The 12,720-nt window shown below is 43.1% G+C and overlaps 1 protein-coding gene and 1 pseudogene across 1 annotated transcript; both read right to left on the reverse strand.

The window, feature by feature from the left end:
• Window positions 1–2,081: 2,081 nt before the first annotated feature.
• Window positions 2,082–4,991, reverse strand: LOC128327406 (uncharacterized; annotated as a pseudogene).
• A 54-nt stretch (window positions 4,992–5,045) lies between these two features.
• LOC128327407 (uncharacterized) lies at window positions 5,046–8,119 on the reverse strand. Its single transcript, XM_053256206.1, is given in 1 exon segment — window positions 5,046–8,119. A coding segment is annotated over 1 exon segment (2,997 nt). The 5' UTR covers window positions 8,043–8,119.
• Window positions 8,120–12,720: the final 4,601 nt, after the last annotated feature.

Genomic DNA, 12,720 nt, shown 5'->3' on the forward strand with positions numbered 1-12,720 from the left:
GTGTGTGTGTGTGTGTGTATATATATACACACACACACTAGTGATTTTAAGCCCGTTAAATTAACGGGCGCTAGTAGACCGTTGGTGCCAGCTTTCTTTTCCTTCTCTGTCTGCTCTGCGTCCTCCTCCTTTTGGCTGGGCCCACTGCCTCCTCTGATCTAGAGTGGGGTTTCTTTTTTCGAGAGTTCTTCCCTATTCTCCCTCCCTGTCTCCTGTCCCACACTCTTGTATCTCTTTTCCTTCCTCCCACCCCACCCTCTTGTTTTCCACCCTTCCCCCTCCCGCACTACCTTCTTCCCTTCCCCCTCCCCCTTGCCCCTTCCCCCCCCCTCCCCTCTTGTCCGCTCTCTTTTGGCCTTCCATCTCTCTCATTATGTTTTTTCTTACTTATGAGGCAAGTCTTCGAGCATATTTCTTGTTTTAAACCTCTTCTTTATTTTTTTCAATTCAGTATTAAACTTAAGTTCCTGTTTTAAAGCATTTGTAGGTCTCCCCCCCCCCCCATAGTATTTCTTTATACACCCCTTTTTTGTGAAAATTCTTTCCGAGTTTGGTATTAGCCTGCCTTGTTCTGGGCCTTCTAGTACCTTGACCACAATGTTTGTAAATCTTCTGACTCTTGATAATGTCACATATAACTGTCCGTGGCTGAATACTGTCTCGGGCAAATAAATCCATACCTGTTCTAGGGTCTGACCCTGTGATTTATTTATTGTCATTGCAAAAGCCAATTTTATTGGGTATTGTCGCCTTCTCAAGGTAAATGGTAAATCAGTGCAGGATGGTGCCAAATCAATTCGGGGGATGAAGACCATGTCTCCCTGTGCCGATCCTGTTATCACTTGAGCAATGATGAGGTTTTTTTCCAGGTTTTCTACGATGAGGCGGGTGCCATTGCATAATCCTTTCTTGTTGTTCAGATTTCTTAGGGGCATAATTATTGCACCCAGTTTCAGGGTGAGATAATGCCTAGGCATTCCTGTTGGTGTTAGCTCATTGAGGAACTCAATTGGGTAGTTTTTTTAATCCTCTTCGGTGGAGTCATCTATTGTGTCTGTGCTGAGATATGTGACTTCTTCTCCTTCCAAAATGTTGAGCACCTCTTCATTTATGGTGTCAACATTGGTGTTCTTAGGGCAAAGGATAGATCTGTTTGCTATTTTGGGAACATTGTCCACAGGAATGTTGTCTCTGAAAATGTCTTTGACGATATCCCCTGTGCATATTATTCTTGCTGGGATTTCGATGATGTCTTCTGGATGGCCTGCAATGTGTGGTGTCTCTCCATTGCCTATTTTTATTTTTATTTATTTTTATTTTTACAATTTATTTCCCGCTCTTCCTCCAAGGAGCCCAGAGCGGTGTACTACATACTTGAGTTTCTCTTTCACAACAACCCTGTGAAGTAGGTTAGGCTGAGAGAGACGTGACTGGCCCAGAGTCACCCAGCTAGTATCATGGCTGAATGGGGATTTGAACTCGGGTCTCCCCGGTCCTAGTCCAGCACTCTAACCACTACACCACGCTGGCTCCTACTTTGAGTAGGCAATTGATGTTTTCCGCGTCAATGTATCGGATATTGTTTGGAAGCTTGAGGATTTTGAATGTCGGCCATAGCGTATTATATTTTATGCAGGCTTCTACGAAATGTGTCTGGTTATCGTGTGGCACCACTGGAAGTGTTTGTCGGATATTTCCACCAGGAAAAAATACTTTTTCTCCCATGGGTTTGTTGTTTTCCGTGATCTCTCTCATTAGTTTGTCAACTGCTGAAAGTGCTAGAGTGGGTGCCATTGTTGAGTTGTCCCAAATGATTATTATTATTATTATTTTTAATATTTTCTGCATCTGCAGAATTGAGGTGCATATTTGATATGGAGTTATCAAGTATAGGCACTGGTAGTTTGATCTGGGAGTGGTATGTTCTGCCTCCCTTTAGTAGATTGGCTGCTATTCCTGTGGAGGCCACAGGGAGTGCAACTTCACCTTGGCCACGCACTGTGCTGAGTAAGGTCTTGTATAAGTAAGTTTTTCCACTGCCTCCTGGGCCGTCCAAGAAAAAACAGCGGTGGCAAAGCTTATCATTCTGGCTTGCTGTTAATATTTGCTCCATGGCTGTTTTTTTGCTCTTCGTTGAAGCTTCTTGCCATTTCCTCAGCTGTTTGTTTTTCATAGGCCTGGTTGTAGGCATCTGTAAGCTGTTCTGTATTTTGCATGGTGTATGGCAATCCAAAGTCTTTGCATTTTTTTCCATCGAGTGTCAGAATGTTGAATATTTGTTGAAGGGCGAGGTCACGGCATATTGTGCACTCATCATTGTGTCGACTATGTGTGTGGACATAATCCTCAATGAGGTATTGTTCATATTTGTGAAACAGATCATGCATGTTTCGTAGGGATGCGAATACGCAGATGTAGGCAAACAGTTCTCTGAGTTGTTTGGGCATGCTGTATTGGACAGCATCTTCCAGTGTACTCTCCCACACTTGCTCATCGTTAATGAGCCCTCTTGTTTTGGCAGCTTCCTGGAAAGTGGGATAGACATTTCCATTTTCACTTCTGAGATTTGCGAAGGATGCTGCACTTGGTACATGCAGCAATAGGAGGCGTAGGCAGTAGCGCTCTGGGTCCGATGGCAAATTTACAGAATTCATTTGTCCGATCACTTTGTCTGCACCACGTTGTCGTAATTTCCAAGTGCAATTTGCAGAGTCATAGACATAGTGTAAAGGAATGTCTGAGTCTAATATGTTTCTTGCTTTCTCTTCTCGTTGATTTAATTTGAACCAAGGTATCAAATGAGTATCGCGACTTGAAGCTTTTTCGGCTGCAGCGCCAATGTCATTCGGGTTGAAAATTACTGGCTGTTCGTTTGGGAGATGAACTGCTAGCCTGTGGACTGTATGGGATTGGTAATGCATTTCAAATCCATTCAGACGCCATGCTTCTTCTGGTGCACTGACATACCTTGAATCCATAAAGGTTTTTATTTCATCGTGGTTCAAATTGTCTTGTTCCTGGATCAGTACTGTTGCACAATCGTGGCCCTTGTACATATATTTGAATAGGTATTTTACGCTCTTAACTGAAGTGCAGACTTCAACGTTAATATGGTAGTTGTACTTCAGGGCTAGATATGGATTATGTGGTACAACCCAGCTGTTATCAATTGTCCTGCCGTTTTCCATTCTGCTTTGGCCAGTGTTTCGTCTTCTGTATTTGGGGTAGCCGTTGCTATTTGCAATAGCTTGTTGCTGGTATTGTTTTGGGAAATCCTTTATGCATTTCTCATTTGACATACATGGTGAATTCCGATTGTGTGTTGGTCCATGGTCCATGGTTCATATGTTTTTTTATGTTTGCATATAGTCGAGGAGTTTTCTGCATGTCCGGGATTTCTGCGGATACTATTTTGTCCGTGGATGCTTCGGTTGTTGGTTTATAGTTTTCTGTTAGAATGAGCAGTATGTGTGCATGTGGTAAACCTCTCTTTTGGAATTCTATGACATACACAATGGCTCTGGTTGGTCCAAAAATAGGTTTTCTGCAGATGTCATCAATTAGTACTTTCAGTTTTAGGTGGAAGACTCTAGCCACTAAATCTGGTCGTGTAGCAACAGTTTGGCCATGTTGCAGGTTATCAATATTTTCTTCCCACTTGGGGTTGCATGTCATGGTAATAAAGAGATCTGGTTTACCATACGCTCTCACAATTGCCATTGCGTCTTGATAGTTTTGCAGCATGTTTCTGGGTCTACCTGCAAATGAGGAAGGCAAAATATAGGTCTTCTCAGGAATCAGGCCTGCTGCATTGGCTTCATCATTTAAATGGTCCATTAATCCTGAGTATTTTTCTACTCTCAATTTTGGCTGATTCTGCCGGACGTAATTGAGTCTGTTGTCCTCTGTTTTGACATATACTATATATTGTTGTGTAAGGCGTCCAGCATTTAAGAAGGCGTTATAGTTGTCTCTGATGGAAAGGCGGTAGCCATAGTACTGCATCTGGCTGACCCTCTCTCTTTGTGCTCGTGGCTGTTTTGTTAAGTCTAATGTGGCTTGTGGTCTGATTTGTGAAGGTATGTCAATTCCCCAGCTTTGTTCTCCATAGGGGAATAGCAATGGGTACACCATTGGCTCTAGATTGGGATCTAGGACACTAACTCTTTGTGTTCTTTTCTCTTTGTGTTCTTTTCTGGTCTGGCTCGCCTGCACTTGGTTTGCAGTGTATTTGAAGATGTCTTTCTAGTGGTGGTTCTTTGTCATTTTTTAGGAAAATAAATGCAACCTCATTATGATTTGGTGCGTTATACCACCTTGGGGCATTTTTGTGATCTTGCATTATTGTCATGGACACTTCCTTAATAACATTGCCTGTTCTGTTGCCATCCTCTCGATACTCTTTATAAACCTGGTGCAATATTTTGCAGGCTTCTGCAAATGGATTGTTCTCCACCATAAGTGTGCTTAGTGTTTGCATAAGTTGAGGTTTTATTTCTGTGTTGGCTGAATTTTGCATTCTTCCCTTTCCTGCACTCCATTCTTTCCTTTCCCCTCTCCCTTGTACCTCTGGCTCTCCTTTTTCCCTCTTCTCTTTGTTCCACTTTTTTTTTGTTCTTCCATCTCCCTTATTTAGTTCTTTCATACTTATGAGGCTATTTTTAGTTTAAACAATATTCTTTATTTGTTCTATTTTTTTTAACTCAACTTTTTTTCCCCCCTCGCAACCCTCATAGTATTTCTTCATCTCTTTTCCCATTTTGTTGTGGTTGTGTGTGTCTCTGGGTTTTTTTGCCTGTCTGTTTCACTCTCTCTCTCTGTCTCTTTCTCTATTTCTCTTTGTCTATGTTTTCCTCTTCTTATTTTTTTCTCCCCTCTCCCCTCTCCCTTTTCCCTGTGTCTCTCCTTTCCCTCCCTTTTTGTTGTTGTTGTTGTTGTTGTTGTTCTTCCTTCTCCCTTATTTTGTTTGTAAACAATTATGAGGCTATTTTTTGTTTAAATATTATGTTTTATTTATTTTTTTCTTGGTTTTCCCCCCTCCCCCCTTATAGTATTTCTTTATACACCACATTCTTGGTGAATATTTGTTCTGAGTCTGCTATTAGTGTTCCTTGTTCTGGGCCTTCCAGTACCCTGACCACGACGTCTTTAAAACTTCTCACTCTGGATAACACTACATATAATTGTCCGTGGCTGAACACTGGGTCAGGCAAATAGATTCCGACCTTTTCCAGGGTTTGTCCTTGTGATTTGTTTATTGTCATAGCGAAAGCCAATTTTACTGGGTATTGTCGTCTTCTTAAGGTGAATGGCAAGTCAGTGCAAGATGGCGCTAAATCAATTCTTGGAATGAAGACCATGTCTCCCTGTGCTGATCCTGTAATTACTTGTGCTATGATGATATTCTTTTCAAGGTTTTCCACAATGAGGCGGGTGCCATTGCATAATCCTTTTTTTGTGTTAAGATTTCTGAGGAGCATTATTATTGCGCCTACTTTCAGGGTGAGTGTATGTTTTGGCATTCCTGTTGGTGTTTGGTCATTTAGGAATTCTGTTGGGTAGTTTTTGGAATCTTCTTCGGTGGTGTCATCTATTGAGTCTGAACTGAGATAAGTCATTTCTTGGCCCTCCAAAATGTTGAGCACCTGGTCATTGATGGTGTCAACATCACTGTTCTTTGGGCAAAGGATGGATCTGTTTGCTATTTTTGGGACGTTTTGTACTTGAATATTGTCTCCAAAAATTTCTCTTACGATATTTTCTCTGCATATTATACTTTCTGGGATCTCAATGATGTCTTCTGGTAATCCCTCAATGCGTGGTGTCTCTCCATTGCCCACCTTGATTAGCCACTCGCTGAAATCTGGGTCATTGGATCGTATATTGTTTTTTAGTTTGAGGATTGTGAATGTGGGCCACAGAGTATTGAATTTTATGCAGGCCTCAATGATATGTGTTTGACTTCCGTGTGGCACCACTTGAAGTGTTTGTCGGAAATCTCCTCCCAGTAGAAATACTTTACCTCCCATGGGCTTGTTGTTCTCCATGGTTTCTTTCATTAGTTTGTCTACTGTTGTTAGTGCTTGAGTGGGTGCCATCGTTGACTCATCCCAAATGATTATTTTTGCTTTTTTTAGGTTTTTAGCATCTTGAGAATTGAGGCGCATGTTAGACACGGAGTTTTCAAGTATGGGTACTGGCAATTTGAATTGGGAGTGATATGTTCTGCCTCCTTGTAGCAGGTTAGCTGCTATGCCTGTGGAGGCTACAGGGAGTGCGACTTCACTTTGGCCACGCACTGTGCTGAGTATGGTTTTATATAAGTATGTTTTTCCACTGCCTCCTGGCCCGTCCAAGAAAAAGCAGTGGTGGTCTAGCTCATCATTTTGGCTTGCTGCTAAAATTTGTTCTATGGCTGCTTTTTGGTCATCATTGAAGGTTCTGGACATCTCTTCTGCTGTTTGTCTTTCATAGGCTTGGTTGTATGTATCTGTAAGGTGCTCTGTATTCTGTATGGTGTATGTCAAGCCATAGTCTGTGCATTTCTTTCCATGGAGTGTTAAAATATTGGCAATTTCTTGGAGGGCGAGGTCACGGCATACTGTGCACTCTGTATTGTGTTGTAAATGTTTATGGACATAATCCTCAATGAGGTATTGTTCATATTTTGTAAATAGCTCCTGCATGTTTTGGAGGGATGCAAAGACACAGATATAGGCAAAGAGTTCTCTGATTTGTTTGGGCATGTTGTATTGTGTTGCATCTTCTAGTGTACTTTCCCACACTTGTTCATCATTTATGAGCCCTTTTGTTTTTGCTGCTTCTTGGAAAGTTGGGTATTCAATTACATCTACAGTTCTGAGGTTTTCGTAGGATGTTGCTCCTGGTACGTACAACAGTAGGAGGCATAGGCAGTAGTGCTCTGGGTCTGATGGCAAATTCACAGAATACATTCTGCCAATCACTTTGTCTGCACCACGCTGCCGTATTTTCCACGTGCTGTTTGCGGTGTCAAAGACATAATATAATGGGATGTCTGCGTATAATATGTCTCTTGCTTTCTGGTCTTGTTGATTTAGTTTGAACCATGCTGTCAATTGTGTTTCACGATTTGTTGCTCTGTCGGTTGCTGTACCAATGTCTTTGGGGTTGAAAATTACTGCTTGCTCGTTTGGGAGATGAACTGCTAGCCTGTGTACTGTATGGGATTGGTAATGCATCTCAAATCCATTTAGACGCCATGCTGCTTCTGGCGCGCTGACATACCTTGAATCCATGTAGGTTTTGATTTCATCGTGGTTCAAAGTGTCTTATTCTTGGATCACCACTTTTGCGCAATCGTGTCCCTTGTAAACATATTTGAAAAGGTATTTTACACTCTTAACTGAAGCACAGACTTCGACATTGATGTGGCAGTTATACTTTAGTGCTAGGAATGGATTATACGGTACAACCCACCTGTTATCTATTGGTTTTCCTTTTTGCATATTGCTTTTGCCAGTGTTTCTTCTTCTGTATTTGGGGTATCCGTTTCTGTTTGCAATAGTCTGTTCTTGGTATTCTTTTGGGAATTCTTTTGTGCATTTTTCATTAGACGTACATGGTGAATGCTTATTTTGATTTCCACATGGTCCATGGATCATATGCTTTGTTATGATTGCATGAAGTTGTGGTGTTTTTTCAATGTCTAGGATTTCTGCAGATACTATGCTGTCTATGGATGCTTCGGTTTTTGGTTTATATTTTTCTGTTAGGATCAGCAATATGTGTGCATGTGGCAAACCTCTTTTTTGGAACTCTATGACATACACAATGCCTGTGTGTGGGCCAAATATATGTTTCTTGCAGATGTCATTAATTAGTGATCTTAGTTTTAAGTGGAAGACTCTTGCCACTAAATCTGGTCTTGCTGCAGCAGTTTGGCCATGTTCCAGGTTTTCCACAATTTCTTCCCACTTGGGGTTGCATGTCATTGTGATGAAGAGATCTGGTTTTCCGTACTTTCTGACAATTGCCATTGCGTCCTGATAGTTTTGGAGCATGTTTCTGGGGCTACCTGCAAATGAGGATGGCAATATAAATGTCTTTCTGGGAATTAGGCCTGTTGCATTGGCTGCCTCATTTAAGTCGTCCATCAATCCTGAGTATTTTTCCACTCTCAATTTTGGCTAATTTTGCCGTACAAAATTGAGTCTGTTGGCCCCTGTTTTTACATATGCATCTACCATGTATTGCTGCGTTAGGTGTCCAGCATTTAGGAAGGCGTTGAAGTCGTCTCTGATGGATAGACAGTAGCCATAGTACTGCAACTGACTGACTCGAATTCTTGGTGCACGTGGCTGCTTTGTTAAATCTTTCAAAGCTTGTGGCCTAAGTTGTAAAGGTATGTCTATTCCCCAGCTTTGTTCTCCATAGGGGAATAGCAATGGGTACACCATGGGCTCTAGATTGGGATCTAGGACACTAATCCTTTGTGTTATTTTATGGTCTGGATCGCCTGCACCTGGTTTGCAGTGTATTAGTAGATCTCTTTCAAGTGGTGGTTCACGGTCGTTATTTTGGAAAATAAGTGCTACCTCATTATGCTGTGGTGCATTATAACGTCTTGGGTCATTCTCACAGTCTTGGACTATTGTTAAGGTCACTTCCTTAATTGCATCGCCTGTCTGGTTTGCATCCTCTTGACACTCTGTTTCTACTTGGTGTAGCATTTTGCAAGCTTCAGCAAATGGATTGTTCTCTGCCATAAGTGTACTTAGTGCTTGCATTAGTTGTGGCTTTATTTTTGTATTTGATTTATTTTGTAATCTTCTTTCTGTGGCCTCAGTGGGGTCTAAGATGTATAATTGGGCAAATTGTCTGTCTTGGCCCTGCTGTGGGTGTAGTGTGCCTGTTCTGTGGCATATTGAGCCGTGTATCCGGAAGCAGTACGGCCCATGGCCAGGTGGTGGTACAATGTTTGCTCCCATGGAGGCAAATGCTAGGGTGCTATTGATTGATCTGACATTCTCCATGAAGTTACTGCTGTGTTGATGTTGTCCTGTCATAAGTTGCTGGATGAATGGGTTTGTTTTAATGGGGGGCAGATTTACTTTTCCCTTTGAGCAGCAATGTGTAAATTTTCGATCTGTGGGTCTTTCTCCCTCAAAATGTTTTGCATTACAGAATTCACATCTTTGATCTAAGTTGCCACATGTGTGTGGTTTTACGTTGTTCTCTTTAATATTTGCTATGTCTTGTAGAATTGCTGCTGTGTCTATTGTTTTTTGTGTTTCTTGGGTTTCAAATCTTTTCTTATTGGTCAGTTGGTGTCGTTGTTCCTGTCTTCTGGCTCTCTGTTTTTCAGCGTTTTGTCTTTGTTGTAATTCTCGTTCTTCCAGAGTCTGGTTTGTTCTTTTATTTTTCCGTCTTTGTGTTGTTTTGTGATGTTCATTTTTCTTTTGTTCATCTGTTCTATCTGCTCGTCTTTGTTTCTCTCTTGCGGCCCTTTTTTGTTTCCTCTGTTCCTGCTTTGTTTTAGTTTCTCCCTCGATATGCTGTCCCTCTGTGCTTTGTTGTCTATGTTTTATGTGTTTGTCTTTCTGGCTATCTTTCTGATTTTTGTTAGCCTTGTTTCTCTGTTTGTACTGGTTAATGTGATCTGTTGCTTGTGCTAGGTCATGTCTTTGCTCCTTGTAATTTTCCTGGTTGATGTTTTTCCTCTGTTCTGATTTTCTGACTGTCTGTGGTTCAATATTGTCTTCCATAATATTTGTGTTGTCATATGGAATTGATGTTGTATGCAATGCTGCCCTTGGTTTTTGGTTATGGACTCTTTTTTCAAGGACCACTTGCTGTTGGTCTGTATGTTGTTTATCCAAAGTCTGCTTTCTCATTCTTGCTCTTTCTTTTTTGGCATGTTGTTTACGTTGTCTGTGTTGCTCCTCTGGAGTCTGGTTTGCTCTTCTTTCTATGCGTCTTTGTGCTTTTTTGAGTTTATCATTTTCCTTCTGCTCCTATTTGCTTCTCTTTGTTTCTCTCTTGCAGCTTTTTTTTTTGCTCAACTGTGCTTGGTGTGCTATTGTCTCTTCCCTGATATGCTGCCCGTCTCTTATTTGCTGATTTTGACTTTTGGGTTTAATGTTTTTGTTCTTCTGCTGTTTTTGGGTGGCCATGTTTGTCTGTTTGCCCCAGTTTATGTGTCTTTTTAATTTGGAAGTTTATGTTTCTTCTTCTTTATGATTTTTTTTCTTTTTTGTTTTTATGGTTTGCTTCTGTGCAGTATTGGCGGTGATGTAGTATTTGGCCTTAAGTGCTGAAGTGTTAAATGTTTTAAATTAATAGCTGTGGTATGTTATGGCCTGGCCTGCAAGGCTGGTATAATTGTTTTTGGCAAGATATTCTTCTTTTTCTTCTAGTTTTTAATATGTATGAATGGCCTGGGATTTTGTCCCCTCATGGGCATTCAACAATATTCCTGGTTTTTTTTTTTAAAAAACAAAAACTTCAATAACTTTCCTCCTTTAAGCTTCTCCTTTTTGTCTTTTGCTTCTTGGTTTTTTTTTCCCACTGCTCAAGTTATTTCTCCTCATTTCTGTGAGCCTCTGAGGAAGCAGATATCATTTGCCACTGTGTGGTATTGGCGGTGATGTTGTATTTGGCCTTAAGTGCTGAAGTGTTTAATGTTTTAACTTAATAGCTATGGTGTGTTATGGCCTGGGCTGCAAGGCAGGTTAATTTATTTTTGGCAAGTTTTTCTTCTTTTTCTATATGAATGGCCTGGGATTTTGTCCCCTCATGGGCATTCAACAATATCTCAATATATATGAAGGCCTGGGATTTTGTTTGGCAAGTTTTTCTTCTTTTTCTTCTTCTTCTATATGAATGGCCTGGGATTTTGTCCCCTCATGGGCATTCAACAATATTTTTGGTTTTGTTGTTTTGGTGTTTAATAACTTCCCTCCTTTTAATTTCTTCTCTGAGGAAACAGATATCGACTGCTCCTGTGTAGTATTGGCGGTGACCGTTGGTCTGCTTGCTTCAATGCACCACCGTTATTTATGGTGCCTTTTTCCCCGCCTTTGACTGCTGGGGGAGGGGAGCAGCATTTTTAAAGATTGCTATTGGTTGGCCGGAGAGAGGGGGAGGGAATGGTGGCTGTGGACGCTCATTTGACACTTGGGAGGGACGTTGGACATGACCGCTGCTTGCAACTTTGTTTGGTTTGGGGGGGTGCTTGTGTGGGACTCCGAGTGTTCTTCTTCGCTCTGGGATCTCCAGAGTGGCGACCCCCCCCCACATTATTAAGGGCCAGATCGGCCCATGTGAATGTTGCCGCTGCCGCCGGCTCCGCTGCCCTCCCGCCCGCCCTCCCTCCCAAGTGCCGAGTCCTTAGCCTGGGCCAAATCGGCCCATGTGAATCCTGCCACGCCGCCGCCACCGCTGCCCTCCCGCCCGCCCGCCCTCCCAAGTGCCGAGTCCTTCACCCCGCCGTGTCCGTCGGGCGAAGAATTGCTTAATTTCAGAGGGAGAGAGGAGCTCGCAAGCAGAGCTCCTCTCTCTTGCAAAGCCTCTGCCCGTACTGGCGGTTTGGACGCCTTTTGCATCCATAGTGTCAGTTCGGGCAGAGCCGTTGCAAAGAGAGGAGCTCTGCTTGTGAGCTCCTCTCTCCCTCTGAAATTAAGCAATTCTTCGCCCGAAGGACATGGCCGGGGTAAGGAGGACTTGGCAGTTGGGAGGGCGGGTGGGCGGGCAACCAACGGCAGTGATTGGGAGGAAATGGCCACCCGTGGGGCCACGAAAGGAGGATGGGGGATTGGGCTGAAATGGCCGCCGATGGGGCCGGGACGCTTGTGGAGGGCGGGCGGGCAGGCAGCGATTGGGCCATAATGGCCGCCCGTGGGACTGCGGCAGGAGGACGGGTGATTGCTGGAAATTGGCCGCCCGTGGCTTGGGGACACTGGCGTCTGCGGTCCTGTCTCCCTTGGGCTGTTCTGGGCCTGCGCTTCGCGCAGGCCCAGAACAGCCCAGGGAGACAGGGACGCAGACGCCAACGTTCCAAAGCCACGGACACTCACTTAGGGCTTTATTATATAGGATATAGATATAGATATAGATATAGATATAGATATAGATATAGATATAGATATAGATATTTTACCTTTACTTGTATTTCCCGCTCCCGTTGGGAAGTCTCTCTAGTAAGAAATACCCTTCTATTACAGCAGACTGCACTGAGGCACAACACAGCGGATTCTGCCCAGGCATACGTGTTCTGCCAAGAGCTAAAGAAACTTGGACCCAGTTCATAGTTTCAAATCAATATAAGGAGTCCTTATCGGAGAACTCCATACTAGATAGGAAAGTGGAGAGATAGGATCTCTAATCTATCCAGCTAGCTAGATGCAGGGAGATGCTGCCTGCATCTCTGCACACATGGTACAGAGAAAGAGGCCAGGAGCCCTGTGAAGTAGGCCAGGCTGAGAGGGAAGTGACCAGCCCATCAGAAGCGGCAGCAAAAGGAGAGAGCTCTTCCAACTTATCCCTTTCCCCACTTAAGGTCTCCTCAATTCTCTGCCAGATCCTCTACCCCTCTTGCTCGGTCGTTCCTGGAGCACGTCTCCATCGCAGAAGCCCCTATGGGCTTGTTGTTGGTAGGGTAACAGTGGATAGAAGCCCAATCCCCAGCGAGGAGGGCGAGTGCCTCCCTTGAGGAGGCAAAAATAGCTTTGCGCAAGCACT

Source organism: Hemicordylus capensis, chromosome 5 (genome assembly GCF_027244095.1).
Source record: "Hemicordylus capensis ecotype Gifberg chromosome 5, rHemCap1.1.pri, whole genome shotgun sequence".
Taxonomy (NCBI): Eukaryota; Metazoa; Chordata; class Lepidosauria; order Squamata; family Cordylidae; genus Hemicordylus; species Hemicordylus capensis.